Below are 16,326 nucleotides of genomic sequence, written 5' to 3' on the forward strand. Positions count from 1 at the left end.
TCAATTTTTGTCTAAATTTTAATTTAATATAATGGAATCATTCAACTTTCAAATTCCGTCACGATAGCCAGATAGAATCATATTGAAATCCAATTTTAATGAATTTGAAATTTAGATGATTAAGAAGAAAATTGAAAAATTTCAAATTGTACTAAATTTTTTGCATGATTATTTCTTTCTTATTTATAGTGAAGCTCAAAATTCTTATAAAAGCAATTACAAAAACAACGAGGGTAAGCTATAAAGTTATAGCAACCATTGTAGTTTAGAAAATATGCTACATAGTAACATAAAAATTTTTATGCATCTACATATTTAGATAAATGCTTTGAATTAAATAAAAAATCAAATGATTCTTTAAAATAATTTATTTATTTATTTATTTTATTTTTTTGAAGAAAGAGGAAAAAGAGGCCCATTCTGCCAGGAGAATCCGCAAGGGACATGAACCAGTCATCGTCCTTAACAATAGCAAAAACCAAATAATTCTGATTGCAGATAAAAAACTATATCGGCTCCGACAGAGCTGGCAAGGTCTTTGATAGAGCGAGATATCCACGGGCCCCGGTGTAGGGCCCACGTGAACAACTGGCGGGGATCCCGCCACGTCAGCCAACCAGCCGCCCACATACGCCCACGTGTCCTTTTGTGGGAGGCTTGAGGAGATCGCGTGCAAGGCCCGCCTCTTATCAACAAGCGATCCGAGACCAAGAAAATTAAGAGAAGGCTCTCCATTTAAAAATTCCATTTGGTTTCCCCTTTTTTTCTTACTCTCTCTCCTCTGATAGAAGACTAGATTCTCGAACCGCCATGACCGCAGCAGCAGCTCTGTCGTTGCTCCCCATTCGGATTTGCCGGCCTTCCAAATCCAACGCCAAGAAGGTATCTTACTGATGTCTCCGTTATTTGAGAAGATTCTTTGTTTTTTTTTTTTTTGAGGTAAATTTGTGAAGATATAGTTGTTTTATGAGAAGAAAAATGATGTTTTGATCAAGTTCTAGAGTCCTATTTACCAGGATTACGTGGGAAAGTTGGATGAGATGCTAGATGCTTTTTTTTTGTAAAAGGAAGTGGTTTTTAATCATTATAGAATCTAAAGTTGGAAAAAGAAGCTTGCCAACTGATTTTTGCTTGAATTGATTTCAAAATATTGCTGATCTCGATGAGAAAGGTAATCTTTTTGATGAAAATCCAGAGATCCCTGTGTCAGGTCACTTTGGAAGTTAGATACGATGCTTGGTTTAATCTAATCTGATATATAAATGAAACTGAAGTCAACTTTGCTTGAATTGCTTGAAAAAGATATATTTGGCTTCACAATTTCACTTAGACAAATGTGATATTTTAATCACTAGGGGAGCTTAGATAAATTCTAGTTTTGTTCAAGGACGTGGTTCGATCATAATGTAATTATTTTAAAGTTTAGATGGTTTCCTCCAACAAAAATAATTCCAAAACATAATTTGGATACTCATTTTCCTAAATTATCAGAAAAGTTTGCTGAGGAGCTACCGTCGACCGGTTAGGTGGAGGGAGATTGAAAATCAGAACATCTAAGATGTAAAATTAGTTTGATATGAACAGAAAATGTTAGTTTTGAGAATAAAAGCTAAAGAAATAGTAGCATAAATGTTCAAATATGCATACTAATAAAGATAGATTCTGTCTAGAAAATGGGTCTTAGATCATCATCTAATAATATAAAATGATCTAGTTCTGAACACAGACACTCAAACATACACACACACACAAAAAAAAAAACACTTATATAACAAGTTCCAAAACCTAGTTTCCTTGATCATTATTTGCTGACAAGCTACTTTAATCTGAAGAGGAATACTTTAGATCATAATCTGATGGTCTTGAATAAGTTTAGTTAGGTAAATGCAATAAATATAAAATTTAGACCAGAATCTGTCAACCTGTTTGCCTAATTCACTGGAGAAGTGGCTAACAAGCTAGTTTTGCTGAAGTAGTTTAAGATCCAATTTAATTTATCTGTATAAAGTTGGTTCGTTCTGCAATGAAAAGATATTATTCAGACCAGATTTAGAGGTCCAATTGCCTCAATCATTAAAAAAACAACAGCTAACGATATAGTTTGTCCACAAATATGAATAACACTCTTGTTCTAATGATGTCAAATTCTGGTAACATAACTTTACAGCAGAATCCAGAGACCTGTTTGCCTATATATCTTGGAAAACTTTGCAAGCTAGTTTTATCCAAGAATATGGGATTTACGTTATAGTCAAGTGATCTAATATGAGAAGACCTATTTGGGAAGTTCAGTCGATGAAATTGAATGAGGTAATTGTTATTACCAGGTTAAGAAATTTCACAGTTGCTACAATATCTGTCATATATTAGTTTTCTGATCTAAATCAAAAGAACCATTTTATTTTACAAATCATTTTGTGGTTTTCAAATATATTCTGGAAATTTGCAGGGTGGTGGTTGGAGAGGTGGATTCAGGGTTCTCGCTGTTTTTGGTGAAGAAGAGGAAGGTAGCCTGGAGAAGAAGAGCACTTGGGGAGCAATATTTAATGTTGAAGATCCAAGGCCTAGAGTGCCACTATCCAAGGGAAAGTTCTTGGATGTGAACCAAGCTCTAGAGGTGGCCAGGTTTGATATACAGTATTGTGACTGGAGGGCTCGTCAAGACCTGCTAAGCATTATGCTCCTTCATGAGAAGGTACTAATAACCTTCATATTGCCATGATCTATGCATTAAAGGACATCTGTGTGTTTGCTATTTGTTATTGTAGATTAACATTTTAATTCTATTGGAGATTAAGTGGTCTTGATGAAAAATCTTTTTATGGTCCATGAGATCTGACGGAGGATATGCGTGAATAATTTCTTATTATGTGATTGTCCTCACTTCTGAAAACTTTCCAAGGAAGATCTCATGATGACTGGTCCAAGCCAGCTACCTTCTCTGAATGAAAATTTATCAATTGGCAACTAAGTTACATAGCCTGCAGTTTAACTGGATTTTTGAATACTAAAGAATGGTAAATACTATGAAAATGTCATCAAAGAATTAATGAGATAGCTCCACTTATTTCTAATTAAATCCAAAATATAATTACAGAACTAGTCAATTGTTTGCTAATATAGGTCATGAATTGCTATGAGCAAGGTTGGTTTTAATTGAAAGAAGTTGTGCTGATTCAAGAAGTGTTGAGAAATAGTTGAATATTTTCTCAGCATAACTATAAGAGGAAATAAACACATGTTCTTTGTAATGTACATGACTTCTTTATCTGTGTTAGAGATCTTCCATTAAATGGGACCACGCATTAAGGATTAAGTTCAGAAGCTAGGTTTGTGAAATTTAAGTCTGAAAATACTTAACATTGACTATTTCCAGTTCACTAGCTTATCAAAGTTATTTATTCAGGTGGTAGAGGTCCTCAACCCTTTAGCTCGTGAGTACAAGTCAGTAGGGACCATGAAGAAAGAGCTTGCAGAGCTGCAGGAGGAACTTGCACAGGCTCACAGACAGGTTTATAAATATTGCAACTGACATAAGCCATCTCAAATATTTTAATCATGGATTACTCTCTGCTTTAATGCACATTTGCATAACCCTGCTATAAAAAATTTATCAGGTTCATTTATCAGAAGCCAGGGTAGCTGCAGCACTAGATAAGCTAGCATACATGGAAACATTGGTGAATGATAGACTACTACAGGAAAGAAACTCAACTGAATCCAGTTCCGACTGCACAGCACTTACTCCAAGCACTTCCTCAGCATCTACAGAAGCCTTAAAAGCTTCAAAAGCTAAGCCACATCGAAGAGGTTTAAATGTTTCAGGTCCTGTTCAATCCTACCACCCCAACCTAAAGAACTTTTGGTATCCAGTGGCATTCTCTAGTGATCTGAGGAACGATAGCATGGTAAGCCAGCCCTGTACCTCCTTAAAGAGGGAAAGTTCATTAAAGATTGTTTTTGCTGTTCGTTCTGTGACCTGTTCCCATTTTTTTCCAGATACCAATAGATTGTTTTGAGGAACCATGGGTCTTATTTCGTGGGAAAGATAAAAAACCAGGCTGTGTCCAGAATACATGTGCTCATAGAGCCTGCCCACTTCACCTTGGATCTGTGACTGAAGGCCGCATCCAATGCCCTTACCATGGTAATTTATCTGCAAAATTTAACTTATTTGCAGGAACGAATAAACTTGGTTGTTGTTTTTTGAAAGTAGTTATTCCAAAACTGAGAGCCTTAAAATAGTTAAAACTTAAGGCATAATAACAGCCTATGCAGAATGTGCATTTAGGATATCATGCATTGTAAATTGACCCTGTACTGGACTTTCTTGGATATAGTTTCTTGTACTGAAGTTTACATTATTATGTATATATTTACTTTGATAACAAGAGAATATATTGTTAAAACAAAGTGATTGCAAGAACTGTAGAAGATCTAGATTGGAGATTTGATGTTGTCATCCATTTGAATACAATACAACAGTGCAAACTGGCAAAGCACTGTTATTGATGTCATACATACAGTCATCTGCCCAAAAGAGAGAACAGAAAAAGATTCATGCAAGTAATTTTCTTGGTGGTCATATATTTCAGGTTGGGAGTACTCAACTGATGGAAAATGTGAAAAGATGCCATCTACTAGAATGCTGAATGTGCGGATACGATCATTGCCCTGTTTTGAACAAGAAGGAATGGTCTGGATTTGGCCAGGTGATGCACCCCCTATGGCTACTATTCCTTCCTTGCAACATCCTCCTGGATTTAAAGTTCATGCAGAGGTAAAATTGTGCAGACTGATATCACATGATAATAAAATACTGAATATAAAATAACCGGAAATTTCTACCACAATTTTCACTTAAAAACATCATAAATATCATAATAATTGAACCTGTTTAGAGTTATTTTCTTGTATCAATCATGCAGCATTCACCTAGTGGGTTGTATCGTATGCAGTTCTCACCATGTTTTCATTTCTAACAGATTGTGATGGAGCTCCCAATTGAGCATGGGCTTCTTTTGGATAATCTTCTAGACCTTGCTCATGCTCCATTTACTCACACCTCCACTTTTGCCAAGGGATGGAGTGTTCCCAGGTACTTCCCTCTCACCCAAAGACCATACTATGAAAAGGACAATATCAGTTTTTCTTCATAAACACCTTACAAAATATTGAAATATGCAAAAGAAATCCTCCATGAAAGAGGCAATGAAAAATGACAAAAGAGGATTTGAGACTTTTTCACCACAATTAATTATAATTTCCTTTTCGGACTAAAAACTATATTGCTATTATGATTTTCGACTGCTAGTTCATTTGCAGTTATACATCTAGCCGAACATTCTCAGTTGTAAACTGATGTGGAACAGAATTTCTACACAAAGAAATACGGCCTAGTGCGAATAAAATTGCTTCAGTGTTATATTTTGATGAATTTTTTTTTTTGTTGATAGATGCCTCCAGTTTTCATACACCCCGTATGTCAAAGGAAATTTTTCTTGCCCCTCCTTTTTTTTGAGAAAAACAATTGTTCTTATCTCTTTGATGCTTCTTAGAAACATAAGGAAATAGTACCTCCTTTTGTGCTGATCTTGGGTTAACACATTGCATCTGAAAAATTACAGCTTGGTGAAGTTCCTAACACCTGCATCAGGTCTCCAAGGATACTGGGATCCTTACCCTATTGACATGGAGTTCCGACCCCCATGCATGGTCCTCTCTACAATTGGGATATCAAAGCCTGGAAAACTGGAGGGGCAGAATACTAGGGAATGCTCCACACATTTACATCAGCTTCATGTGTGCTTGCCCTCCTCTAGACAGAAAACAAGGTTACTGTACAGAATGTCTCTGGATTTTGCCCCATTTCTTCAGCACATCCCCTTCGTGCATATATTGTGGAGGCACTTTGCAGAGAAGGTGAGCAGCATAGTGTAGTGAAAGTTTTCTTTCCTTAATTAGAGTTCAGCATGTCATATATCCATTAGCCTACACATAATTGAGTGTGAAGAAGCATCAGAACATAAAATAAATTTTGGACTGAAGCATGCCTCTTATTTGATAATATGATCACAACATAACCTTGGTGTCTCCGTTTCTATCACTGGATCATATCACCATGAAAGATGTTACCATATGGTGCACTCACTTTTGTTTTCACACCATATCTAGCAACCACTTCAAGCCCGAAAACCAAATTAGGGCAAATTCTTGTACTTTGTTGCCTCCATGTTGATAAAGCTTCATAACGTATGAGTATTTTTAGCAACAAAAACATATAGATTAAAAAGGAGAGGAAAACACCCATTTTGTTCAGATCTGAGAAAGTATATCCAAACGAAGCTAGTGCACAATTCTGTAATTGTCAAAACTATACAAAGTGGCTCATGCAAACCAATCTTTGTGAGCAACTGAAGCTTTATTCAAATAAATAACCAATGAATCACATGTACAAAAGGCATTTATATAGGATTAGAGTTTCGATAACCTAGAGCTGCGGTATATTACGATGTTTAGCGAGAAGACTATCTTTCATCATGCTTAGGAAGTAACATGTGTATAACCCAATCTGTTATAAGACAATTTTGGAGTGCTGGAGTGAGATTTGGGAATATAAGATAATTCATAGCAAAAACATATCTTCTCTCCTAGAAAAGTCAAAAAATCATACCAAGCATATCCTCGGTTGCCAGAGATCATATGGTGACTGTGAGCCTTCTTTGTGATCATGCTTGTTGCTATTAGTGCTTTCAAACTTACATTCTCCTTGTGTGGTGTTAACTCTCGTACCCAGGTGCTGAATGAGGACCTGCGGCTTGTCATCGGCCAGCAGGACCGGATGATCAACGGGGCCAATGTATGGAACCTGCCAGTATCATATGACAAACTTGGGGTACGGTACAGATTGTGGAGAGATGCAGTTGAGAGCGGAGCCAAGAGATTGCCATTCAGCAAACAAGATAAATAGCCCATGAATATAGCAAGCTCCTTAACATACTACTTCGGGTTCTTCCATCATCATTCTTTGCAATACAAATGTAATAAACCATCGACCATATATGATGGAAGGTACAATGGCCTCAGAACCAATCACTGATTCACAGATGATCCCTTGAGGAGGTCTACAAGCAGTAGCTCCGGGAGCAGACAGAAGATAACCGGTCCATTCCCTGTAAAAATAAACTGTACACTAGTCTGAATATGGAGGCATGCTTGTATGCCTTGATTGTTTTTGGTGTACAGAGAGGATCCTAATTTTGGACTTCAATTGCTCCTCATTTTTCTTTGTTTTTGCACATTCTTTACTGCTTTATGTTATCTTAGTTCCTGACCTTTTGTTTTGTGTTTATTACCCCTCTGGAAAATAGGAGAAGTCAGAAGTCTTCTTTTTTCCATTGATCTCGGCAAAACCAACTCACAGAGAAGTTACTCGGTATGATAGCTTTTTTGCATTCTATGTTTCAGCTTTTCTTTTTTAACCTCTCCCAATTATCCCTTTCCCTTCTTTCCTAATCATCCACCTGTCTGGCCTTCATATTTTCTTAATTTCAACAGAAAGATCCAAAATTGGTGAAGCAGACTTATTAATCTCTGTTTTAACTGTTTTTCACAAAATGGTGGATGGGATAAGTACTACAACTGCACTATCAACTTAGTCAGCATTTTACAAACTTTCCAAGCTTTAATCACTTTCATCCCATGTAAATAGTTTCTCGGATTGCAATGGTATAGGTTAAAGTTCGAAATTTTTACCCACAGTAGATCAGCAGCACTTCCAGTGACACAACTCTACTTATTTATTTATTTATGTATAACCAGCTTTTGAGTGCCACTGTACCAAAACATTCTTCATCATCGCTTAGTTGTTTACAATAAAAAAAAAGCCCAAATTTGAGCGTAATTTTTTTTCTTTGAAATATAGGGAGGAAAAACTACCCCAAGATTCATTGAGTCAGGGAAAGGAAAACTGGAGGAATTTTATTTTCTTTACAAAAAACTGTAGCTTAAATTGTATTACAAGAAAAAAAAAAGATTTTTTCTATTAACACCGTCGACCTCTGTATATACTGCAACTTCATTTGACATATGAAGCAGCCACATCAAAGAAAACGAAACGAAAAGAAAAGGGAGTAGGAACCCTAACCCTAGCAAGCCATAGCTCTTGCAAAGCTAGCCAAAAGTTCCACCTTTCCTCCACCCTCAGACCCAAAACCCCAGCCGGAGACGCCTCCCTCAGAGGGCGGCCCCACAGAAGGGGCAGAAGCGGAAGTGCGGCTCGACGACGCGATCGCAGGAGTAGCACCGGAGAGCATCGGCGACGGACGGCCGCCGCGCGCCCTCATCGAGGAAGCCCCCTCGGCCATCATCGGCGGCGGAGGAGGGACCGGGAGGGAGGGATCTGGGGAAGAGGAAGGAGCAATCGCGGCAGTAGAAGGCGGGCTCCTTACCAGGCCAGCGCCAGACGGGGACGAAGAAGAGGTTGAGCACCTTCTCGTACTCCACCAAGTCGGCGTAGAAGCCGCACCGGATGCAGCGGCCAGCTCTCTCCTTGAGCACCCGCCCCGCCTCCTGCTCCAACCCTCCCACGAAGAAGAAGAACATCTTTTTCTTGCGGCCGACGATCGGTCATTTGGTCGCTTTTGTTGGGACGGAGATCCATTAAAAGAAAGATTCAAAAGTATAGTCATGGAGTCGACTCCTTCAGAGCCGACTCTAGCACTCTGGAGTTTCAAGAAACAGTGCTCGAGTCGACTCCGAAACTCTGCGAGTCGACTCCGATTGAGAACAGACAAAAAGACAGAGAGTTGATTTTCAGCGCTACAGTGCTCGAGTCGACTCCAACTTCAGCGCTACAGTGCTCGAGTCGACTTCCAGCTACAGTGCTAGCAGACTCTTATTCACGAGTCGACTCCTACTTCAGCCGAGTCGACTCGAACACGCTGGGAGGTATAACGGCTAGTTTTTTCTTGACTCCAACGGCTCTATTTTTGTCTCTAACGGCTAGATTTTTGTTTCGACTCCCTCTAAAGCTATAAAATCAAGGAGAGATCAAGGGGAGAAAATAAGGAAGTGGGAGAAAACACATAGGGAATAGATTTCAAAGAGACTTCAAGAGAAACCTCCCAAAAGCACAAAAGGGCCATTTAAAGCAAAAGTAAGAGAAGAAGAGCATCTGAGTGAATTCCAAAGCTTCCTCTCCAACTGTGTGCTGCCTCAATGATCCTCTATCTCGTGTGAAATTAGAAGAGGGTCAAGTAAAGAAGAAGCCGAGTTCCTTCATCTACAGAACTTGTTTGAGGGCTTCTTCTCTTTACTCTATTTGTTTATATTGTTATATCTGCTTGTTTAAGAAGCTTGTATTTGCTTTAAACTCTTGTTCTAATATCTTGTAACTTGATTCAATCAAGGGATTGAATCAAGAGGTTAAGGTTTGTTGGTGAGCCAAAGGGAAAACCAACGGTGTAAGGTTGTGGTTGGTGAATCGGGAAAAACCAACTGAGTTTGATTGTGAACCCGAAAAAATAATTGGTTGGTTCTAGTCGGTGAGCCTGTGAAAACCGACCGAGTTCGTTGTGATCTCGTGAAAACAACAAGTTAGGTTGTGAGCTTGTAAAACAACCGGCTGTAATCTGAGGGATTATAGTGAAATTTCCAAGAGGTCTTGGGGAGTGGATGTAGGTGTTGGGGTGCACCGAACCACTATACGTTTGTTGTGTTTGTGATGCTTTCTTTCATTGTTTAATTTCCTCACTTACTTACTTAGATAGATATCTAATTGAGTTGCTTGCTTAACTCTTATCCGCGTATCCTTTAGTTGCAAGTATATTCAAATTGTTTAATCAAGTTTCTTTTAATAAAACTGCATTAAGATTCATTATATTGAAATACTTGCTTGGGGAAATCTAGACTAATTATTTATTGAGTCCGCTTCTTAATAGTTTTAATCTTGATCAGATTAGAATCAAACTATTGCTAAGTTTAAATTCCACTGTGCATCTATACAACTTAGCCTAATTAATTGAAAAGTTTAGAAATAGTTGAAAAGTTTTAAAAGATCCAATTCACCCCCCCCCTCTTGGGTTGTATCTACTGGGCAACAGGTTTGTCACTGCAAGCAAAGCGCAGTTATTTTGGATTGCTACTGGGCCGAAGCGCGGATGTTTTGGTTTGCCAATCATGCGCCGAAGCGTGATCTTGAATAGTCCAAATTAAAAAGATAAGCTTAGTGGAAAATCTGGATAAAAATAGAAGATTAAAAGTATAAAACCATTGCATTATAATATCTTAACTGGTTTCTGGAACAGGTTATAGGTCTTCTCTTATTCTTTCAGAGTTGCAGGATATATAGTTTCAGATGGGTTAGGCGTGGAGTCCGAGCATTAGAGTTATGAGTTATGAGTTAGTTAGTTTATTTTCTAGTACTGAGGAACATTTGAAGATTTTATAACTGAACCTGTTGGATCGCTCTAAGGCTCATGCGGGTGTGTTATGTGCTTAGACCTTGATGTTTGATTTGGGGCGTGACACAACCACATTAGATCCAATAGCTTACTTCAAAGAAAATTACAAACCAACCATGATACATCATAGCAAATTATTTTTAGGAGATCAACAGCATAGCCAACCTTATTTATCTATACTGCCTAACAACCACAGTCAACCGTCTAGATTCGATTCTCCCCAGATAAACGAAAAATTCTCCAGTATCCATGTTTGGAGGGATTCTTTCTTATCCACTCACCCTTCCATTATATCTATCTTCTGATCCCTGTTTGCATAGGCAAGCAGGTTAATAACACCTATGAAGGGTGAACATAGGACAATGCAGAAAATACTGCCTGCTCGACGGTCAGCAAGAGAAGAAAGACCGCTGCCAACACTGAAATTGTAGTCCATGGGTTGCCAAGATAGTCTCGCCTCAAAGCAGCAAGCCATTTGTGCCATTTGAAGTCACAAAACTTGTTTATTTCCTCAATCTGATTTGTAAGGTGGTTCTTTTTCTGAACATAGTGCAAATGACTGCCCAACTGATTGAAGAGGTCTGCCACATCTTGAGGACTGCTTAGCTTATGTTTCAGTATGTCTTTCAATTGGAGCAACCGCACGTCCTCAGCCTGGTCGATGATGCAGTCCATAAAGAGTGCGTATATTGTAAAGTACATCTCAGTGTCGAAATAGCACTGTTCAAAAGCTATGAGGTTTTGGAAGAGAGGACCGGTATAGTCATAGATTTGCAGTTGTGGGATCTCCATCCGCCCACTCCTAAGCTTTAAACACAAATTCCAGAGGCATTGCAGTGGCATGAGCTTCATGTTTCTTGTCTGGAATTCCATGTTCAAGAAACATTCTGCCGAATCCTTCCTCTTGAACTTCACCCCAGCCCTGTCGAGCTCCGTCGCACTAGGAATCCACTTGGGTGTAGATGTCGGAGACCCTTGTGCAGATGTCGAAGTCGGTGCAGATCTCGGATCCCCTTGTGAAGGAGCGGCTTCCTCTTGTGCAGGAGTAGCTTCCCTTTCCCTTGTGGGCTCTGCTGGCTTTTCTGGAGGGATCCGAGATGAATAAAATAGATGGAGCAGATGATGGTATTCTTCGGGGGACTTCTTCTTGAATGATTTGGATTCCTCGGGATGGATGTCCTTGAAAAGCCCGAGAGCAAGGTCAACAAGATCCAACCGATCCTCGCTTGTTTTGAGATGACGAAATAGAAAATGGATGATAAAGAAAGGAATTTGGTTCTCAAGCTTCAGCAGATCATAAACCACTAAATTAATAGTGAACTGCCCTGCCACAGTTGGGCCCTCAAGCTGTTCATCCTTCTCGCCGATATTTAAAACCTCCTCCTCGGTTGCCTCGCGTTCCAACTTTCCTACCTCTTTCTCCTTTACAATCCCCTTTCCCTTTTTATCCTTCTCCTTGATATCTATAACAAACTCTCCTTCCCTCATCCCAATCGTAAACTCTCTCCTCTTCTTGCCCTCATCCTCCTCGGTTGCCTCGCCTTCCGACTTTCCTACCTCTGTCTCCTTTAAAATCCCCTTTCCCTTTTCATCCTTCTCCTTGATATCTAAAACAAACTCTCCTTCCCTCATCCGAATCATAAACTCTCTCCTCTTCTTGCCCTCATCCTCCTTGGTTGCCTCGCCTCCCAACTTCCGTACCTCTCTCTCCTTTGCAATCCCCTTCCCCTTTTTATCCTTCTCGATATTTAAACCCCTTTCCCATATCTCAATCTTGATCTCTCTCCTTTGCAATAATCTTCGCATTCTTTGTCCCCTTCCTGGTTCCAATGGTTTCTTCCTGGGACACATTTTTAGCATGAGGTAAATGATGAAGCACCCATCAAGCAACATGATCAATGCCATATCTTGGGCATTCAGTTTGGAGAATTCCTGAGAGTAGCAGCTCCGGACCTCCTCATCCAGATACTTCAACATCGACAAGCAGGAGTCGAACAATTCACTTGCATCCTTTTGACTTTGATGACGCGAGTCACGCGATAGAAGGTGCCGGACACACCGCCACTTGTGGTACTTCGTGATGTAACTCCCCAGGATTTTGCGGCGAAATGGTCCGAGGCAAACAATTTTTGGTTCGTAGGCTTTTTCATCCAACTGTCGGATGTGCTTGGGGACCTCGAAGATGGTGCATAGTTCCTCGGGATGGTCCATAGGCTGTGCTAAATTTACTTTCCTCCTAGCTTCTTTGAACCACGCCTCATCGTCAGGGTATTTTTTGCCCCATTCTTCGTCCGATTCTTCGCCCCTGTTGCGACCTAATTTATAAAGTACGTGGCCAAGTAAGTTACTATAACTTCTAAGAGAAATTATCTAACAGACATTTAGTTCAAAAATTAAAATAATTGATTTTCCATGCAAAAATTCCTCAGTTGTTGCGAGCAAACTGCTTTGATTATACAATATCTTGCACATGGGCCCAACAAATTTGGCAAGAAACCTTTTGTATTTAAATTATGGAAGTGACGGTATGCAAGTAATCTCTAGGATTTAATTATTTCTCATGCAGAAACAAGCAAAAATTTTAGAATTAAGGGATCTAGACATCTGCTAGGAATAAGGATTTCCTATGGTTAGTTCAAAACCATATCACATCCATGATCCAAGAACTCCAAGAGAAATTATTAGAAAGCAACCATTTAAAAACAAGAAAGTTGACAATATTTGACCACAATTTGAAAAAGATAAATGACAGTTAAATCCTGAAACCTAGAAAGTAAAATGAAATAAGTAAGAATAGAGAAATGAAATTTGAATTATCTCTCATGTAGAAAATAAAAGATAAATAGAATGTACAGAATTTATATCATATTATCAAGAGTGCTAATTTCCAATTAGTAAAACATAATATTTAAAAATTACGTTGAGAATATGATAATATAAATGACAATAATGGAATTATGACTATTTGAGGTTTTCTATTTTTTTAATTTATGAGATCTTTATTTTATTCAAGAAATGCCAGACTCGAGAAAAATTCCAACCACAACAAATTTCAGTCATTGCTATATATATATATATATATATATATATATATATATATATATATATATAGAGAGAGAGAGAGAGAGAGAGAGAGAGTTATAAAAGGATTCAAATAATCGTATTTGATAGTTGTTGTTTACACCACATTCTAATCTATAGTGGAGGTCTAAATATGGATTAGATGAGAGATAATTAAATAAGGATTCAAATTTCGTAATTGGTGGACGATAGATTTGTGAGATCCCGAAACTGGGCCCGGTCCATTGACCGGCCCAGCCCAAATTTTGGCCTCACGTGCGTCGCACGTGAGGGCGTGTGAGAGGGGGGGGGGAGCCATCCTGAAGAAGCCGGCTCCCCCATTCTTTTTAGGGCTCCTCCTCTCTTTGAAGGGATGGGAAGAGGAGCCGCTGCCGGCCGAGAGAGAGGGAGAGAGGGAGGGGGAGAGAGAGAGAGAGAGAGAGAGAGAGAACCATTAAAAAAGGTGGGTCTTCTTCGGCACGGGTCTTCCTCTTCCTCCATCGCCGCCGGAGAGGAAGGAAGGCGCCGGATCTTCGTCGGGGCTAAGGTAAGCTTTTTCCTTCTCCTTGCTTGGTGATTAGCCATGGTGGGTGGTGATTTTGAGCCGGCCGATCGCCGGATTTTGGCCCAAAAAGAGATGCTTCGCTTCGGCTAGAGGCGTTAGCGCCGGCGTGCTCGCCGCCGCCAGCCGCAGGGGGTGGTCGGGCTTGCTCCGCCGCCTCCTGCCGCCGTCGGGGCCGGCCACCATGGCCGCCCCGGAGTCCGACCGAGAGGGAAGAAGAAGAAGAAGGGGGGTCACGGGACCCCCTGTTTCGCCGAAAGAGAGGAAGAGAGTCGGGAGAGAAAAGAAGAAAGAAGAAAGAGAAAAGAAAAGAAAAAGAAAAGAAAAGAAAAGAAAGAGAGAAAGAAAGAAAAAATAATAATAATAAAATAAAAGGAGGGTGGTCTATGGGTATGAACCCGAATCCGAACTCGAACCCGGGGTGCTAGACATTTCGGCAGGGTCGGCCCTGGGAGCATGTTAAAATTTAAGTTTTTATATATATTGTGATTAATTTTAAAAGAAAATATGATTTTTGGATATTAGGTTCTGCAAGGAATTTGTGAGATTAATTGGATTGTTGTGGATCGCGTTCAAAGTAAGTAATGAACTGCCTTCTCTAGACTCTTCATTTATATAATATTATTTTTGCATCGAATAAATTGTTAATGAATTTATATGTGATTTATGAATTTTATGAGATAATGCTTTGAATGAAAAATGGATATGTGAATTGGAATAATATTTTTCGGACTATTATTATATTACTGTTCTTGCATCGTATATGCATACTTGGATCGGATTATGATATATCTATTATGTTACAAAAGAATTTTGATGTGCATCAAATTTAGAACTCTCAGCCTGGCTATGTTCTGGACCCTGCCAATAGGGGTTATGCATTGGCAATTCTGGCCCCACCACAGGGTATAAGTGTGGTATTCTGGCCCACTCCGCAGGGTATAAGTGCGGTATTCTGGCCCACTCCGCAGGGTATAAGTGCGGTTCTGTTTCTGGCCTAGCCACAGGGTATAAGTGTGGTCGTAGCTAAAGGCTGATGAGATGAATATGATTTATTTCGAATCAGATTTATGATTATGTAAATAAATATTTGAAAAATACGAATTTTAATGAATTTGTGCTTGAAAAGGAATTGATTATGTTATTATGTTGATTCATCGTAATTTGTATTTATATTTTATGTTATTATATGAATTGACTAGTTAAGGTGTTTATTACTTACTGGGCTGTCTAGCTAATTATACAATTTCTTGTTGTTTTACAGATTCTGAGAACTAACCTATCGGGGATTTAAAATGGGAGAGCGACTAGAAGAACTGAAGCACAAGTTATCCTAGATTAGGCTTTATTTAAATTGATGTTTTATCTTTATTGTTCCGCTGCGCATTGAGAACTGTGAAACTTTATAATTTGTGTCAGTCAATGGAATAAGATTGCATTTATTTCAGCTGAATTATTTTAGATGTATATATAATTGAGATGTTTAGTTAAGATGCCTTGCATGCTCATGGGGAGAGTTTCCTACGGGTGTGCGGCGGTTGGCGCGACCCCCGGCTCGCGATCTCGGGCCAGGGGCGTGACAACTTTTATGGTATCAGAGCATGAATGGATAAATTCTAAGATTAAAAAAAAAAAAACTCTGATATGACATGAGTGTAGGTGGGTAGACACTAGGGACATTGGGACGTTAGTTTATGATGATTGTAACAACCCTTCTATGTACTTGCAATGAACTGGTAAGCTTATTATTGGTATGCTGCTATCTGATAGACATAGATCAGGATGCCTCCACGTCGGACGAGAAAGACTACTCGCAGAGCTACTAATAAGGCACCCGACCCGCAAAATGACAGTACACCCCAACAAGTTGGTAACACCCCTCAGCAGGAGAGAGTCGTCAATCCTGCTAGTGATACTCAGACAGGACGACAAGAACCGAGCCTAGGCCAGGTTATGCAAACCATAGTGGGCCTTATGCAGATGCAACAACAGGTGCAACAGCAGGTGCAACAGCAGTTGCTCCAACAACAAGCGTAGTTGCCCCAGACACAACCACAGCAAGGACGAGGGGAACAGTGTGAACAGCGTAGCAGTATAGCTGAATTTAAGAGGCTGGCTCCTCCAGCTTTCAAGGGGACTACAGAACCGTTGGAAGCAGACAATTGGCTTACAGAGATGGAAAAAGCATTTGCTGTCTTGAGATGCCAGGATGATGAAAAGATTTTGTTTTCATCATACATG

At 39.5% G+C, this 16,326-nt stretch overlaps 3 protein-coding genes across 3 annotated transcripts; 1 reads left to right on the forward strand and 2 right to left on the reverse strand.

Annotated features, from left to right (window-relative positions):
* Positions 1 to 731: 731 nt before the first annotated feature.
* Positions 732 to 7,354, forward strand: LOC103699659 (chlorophyllide a oxygenase, chloroplastic). The gene is made up of 9 exons (XM_039132853.1): positions 732 to 882; positions 2,450 to 2,695; positions 3,407 to 3,511; positions 3,618 to 3,908; positions 4,000 to 4,147; positions 4,596 to 4,780; positions 4,986 to 5,098; positions 5,628 to 5,922; positions 6,797 to 7,354. The coding sequence occupies exons 1-9, from the start codon at positions 811 to 813 to the stop codon at positions 6,968 to 6,970; spliced, it is 1,629 nt and encodes a 542-aa protein (XP_038988781.1). The 5' UTR covers positions 732 to 810; the 3' UTR covers positions 6,971 to 7,354.
* A 595-nt stretch (positions 7,355 to 7,949) lies between these two features.
* On the reverse strand, positions 7,950 to 8,636 carry LOC120112876. Its single transcript, XM_039132856.1, has one exon. The coding sequence runs from the start codon at positions 8,602 to 8,604 to the stop codon at positions 8,236 to 8,238; it is 369 nt and encodes a 122-aa protein (XP_038988784.1). The 5' UTR covers positions 8,605 to 8,636; the 3' UTR covers positions 7,950 to 8,235.
* A 1,930-nt stretch (positions 8,637 to 10,566) lies between these two features.
* On the reverse strand, positions 10,567 to 13,317 carry LOC120112873 (UPF0481 protein At3g47200-like). The gene has a single exon (XM_039132850.1). The coding sequence runs from the start codon at positions 12,672 to 12,674 to the stop codon at positions 10,803 to 10,805; it is 1,872 nt and encodes a 623-aa protein (XP_038988778.1). The 5' UTR covers positions 12,675 to 13,317; the 3' UTR covers positions 10,567 to 10,802.
* Between the last annotated feature and the right edge of the window lie 3,009 nt (positions 13,318 to 16,326).

The sequence above is a fragment of the Phoenix dactylifera genome, chromosome 1, assembly GCF_009389715.1.
Source record: "Phoenix dactylifera cultivar Barhee BC4 chromosome 1, palm_55x_up_171113_PBpolish2nd_filt_p, whole genome shotgun sequence".
Classification (NCBI taxonomy): Eukaryota; Viridiplantae; Streptophyta; class Magnoliopsida; order Arecales; family Arecaceae; genus Phoenix; species Phoenix dactylifera.

Excerpts from the sequence above, each read along its gene's own strand:
- LOC120112873 (XM_039132850.1), bottom strand. The coding sequence starts at position 12,674 with ATGGACCATCCCGAGGAACTATGCACCATCTTCGAGGTCCCCAAGCAC.
- LOC103699659 (XM_039132853.1), top strand. The coding sequence starts at position 811 with ATGACCGCAGCAGCAGCTCTGTCGTTGCTCCCCATTCGGATTTGCCGG. Across the intron at positions 3,909-3,999 it reads ATCTGAGGAACGATAGCATG|ATACCAATAGATTGTTTTGA; the intron begins GTAAGCCAGCCC and ends ATTTTTTTCCAG. Across the intron at positions 5,099-5,627 it reads AAGGGATGGAGTGTTCCCAG|CTTGGTGAAGTTCCTAACAC; the intron begins GTACTTCCCTCT and ends GAAAAATTACAG.
- LOC120112876 (XM_039132856.1), bottom strand. The coding sequence starts at position 8,604 with ATGTTCTTCTTCTTCGTGGGAGGGTTGGAGCAGGAGGCGGGGCGGGTG.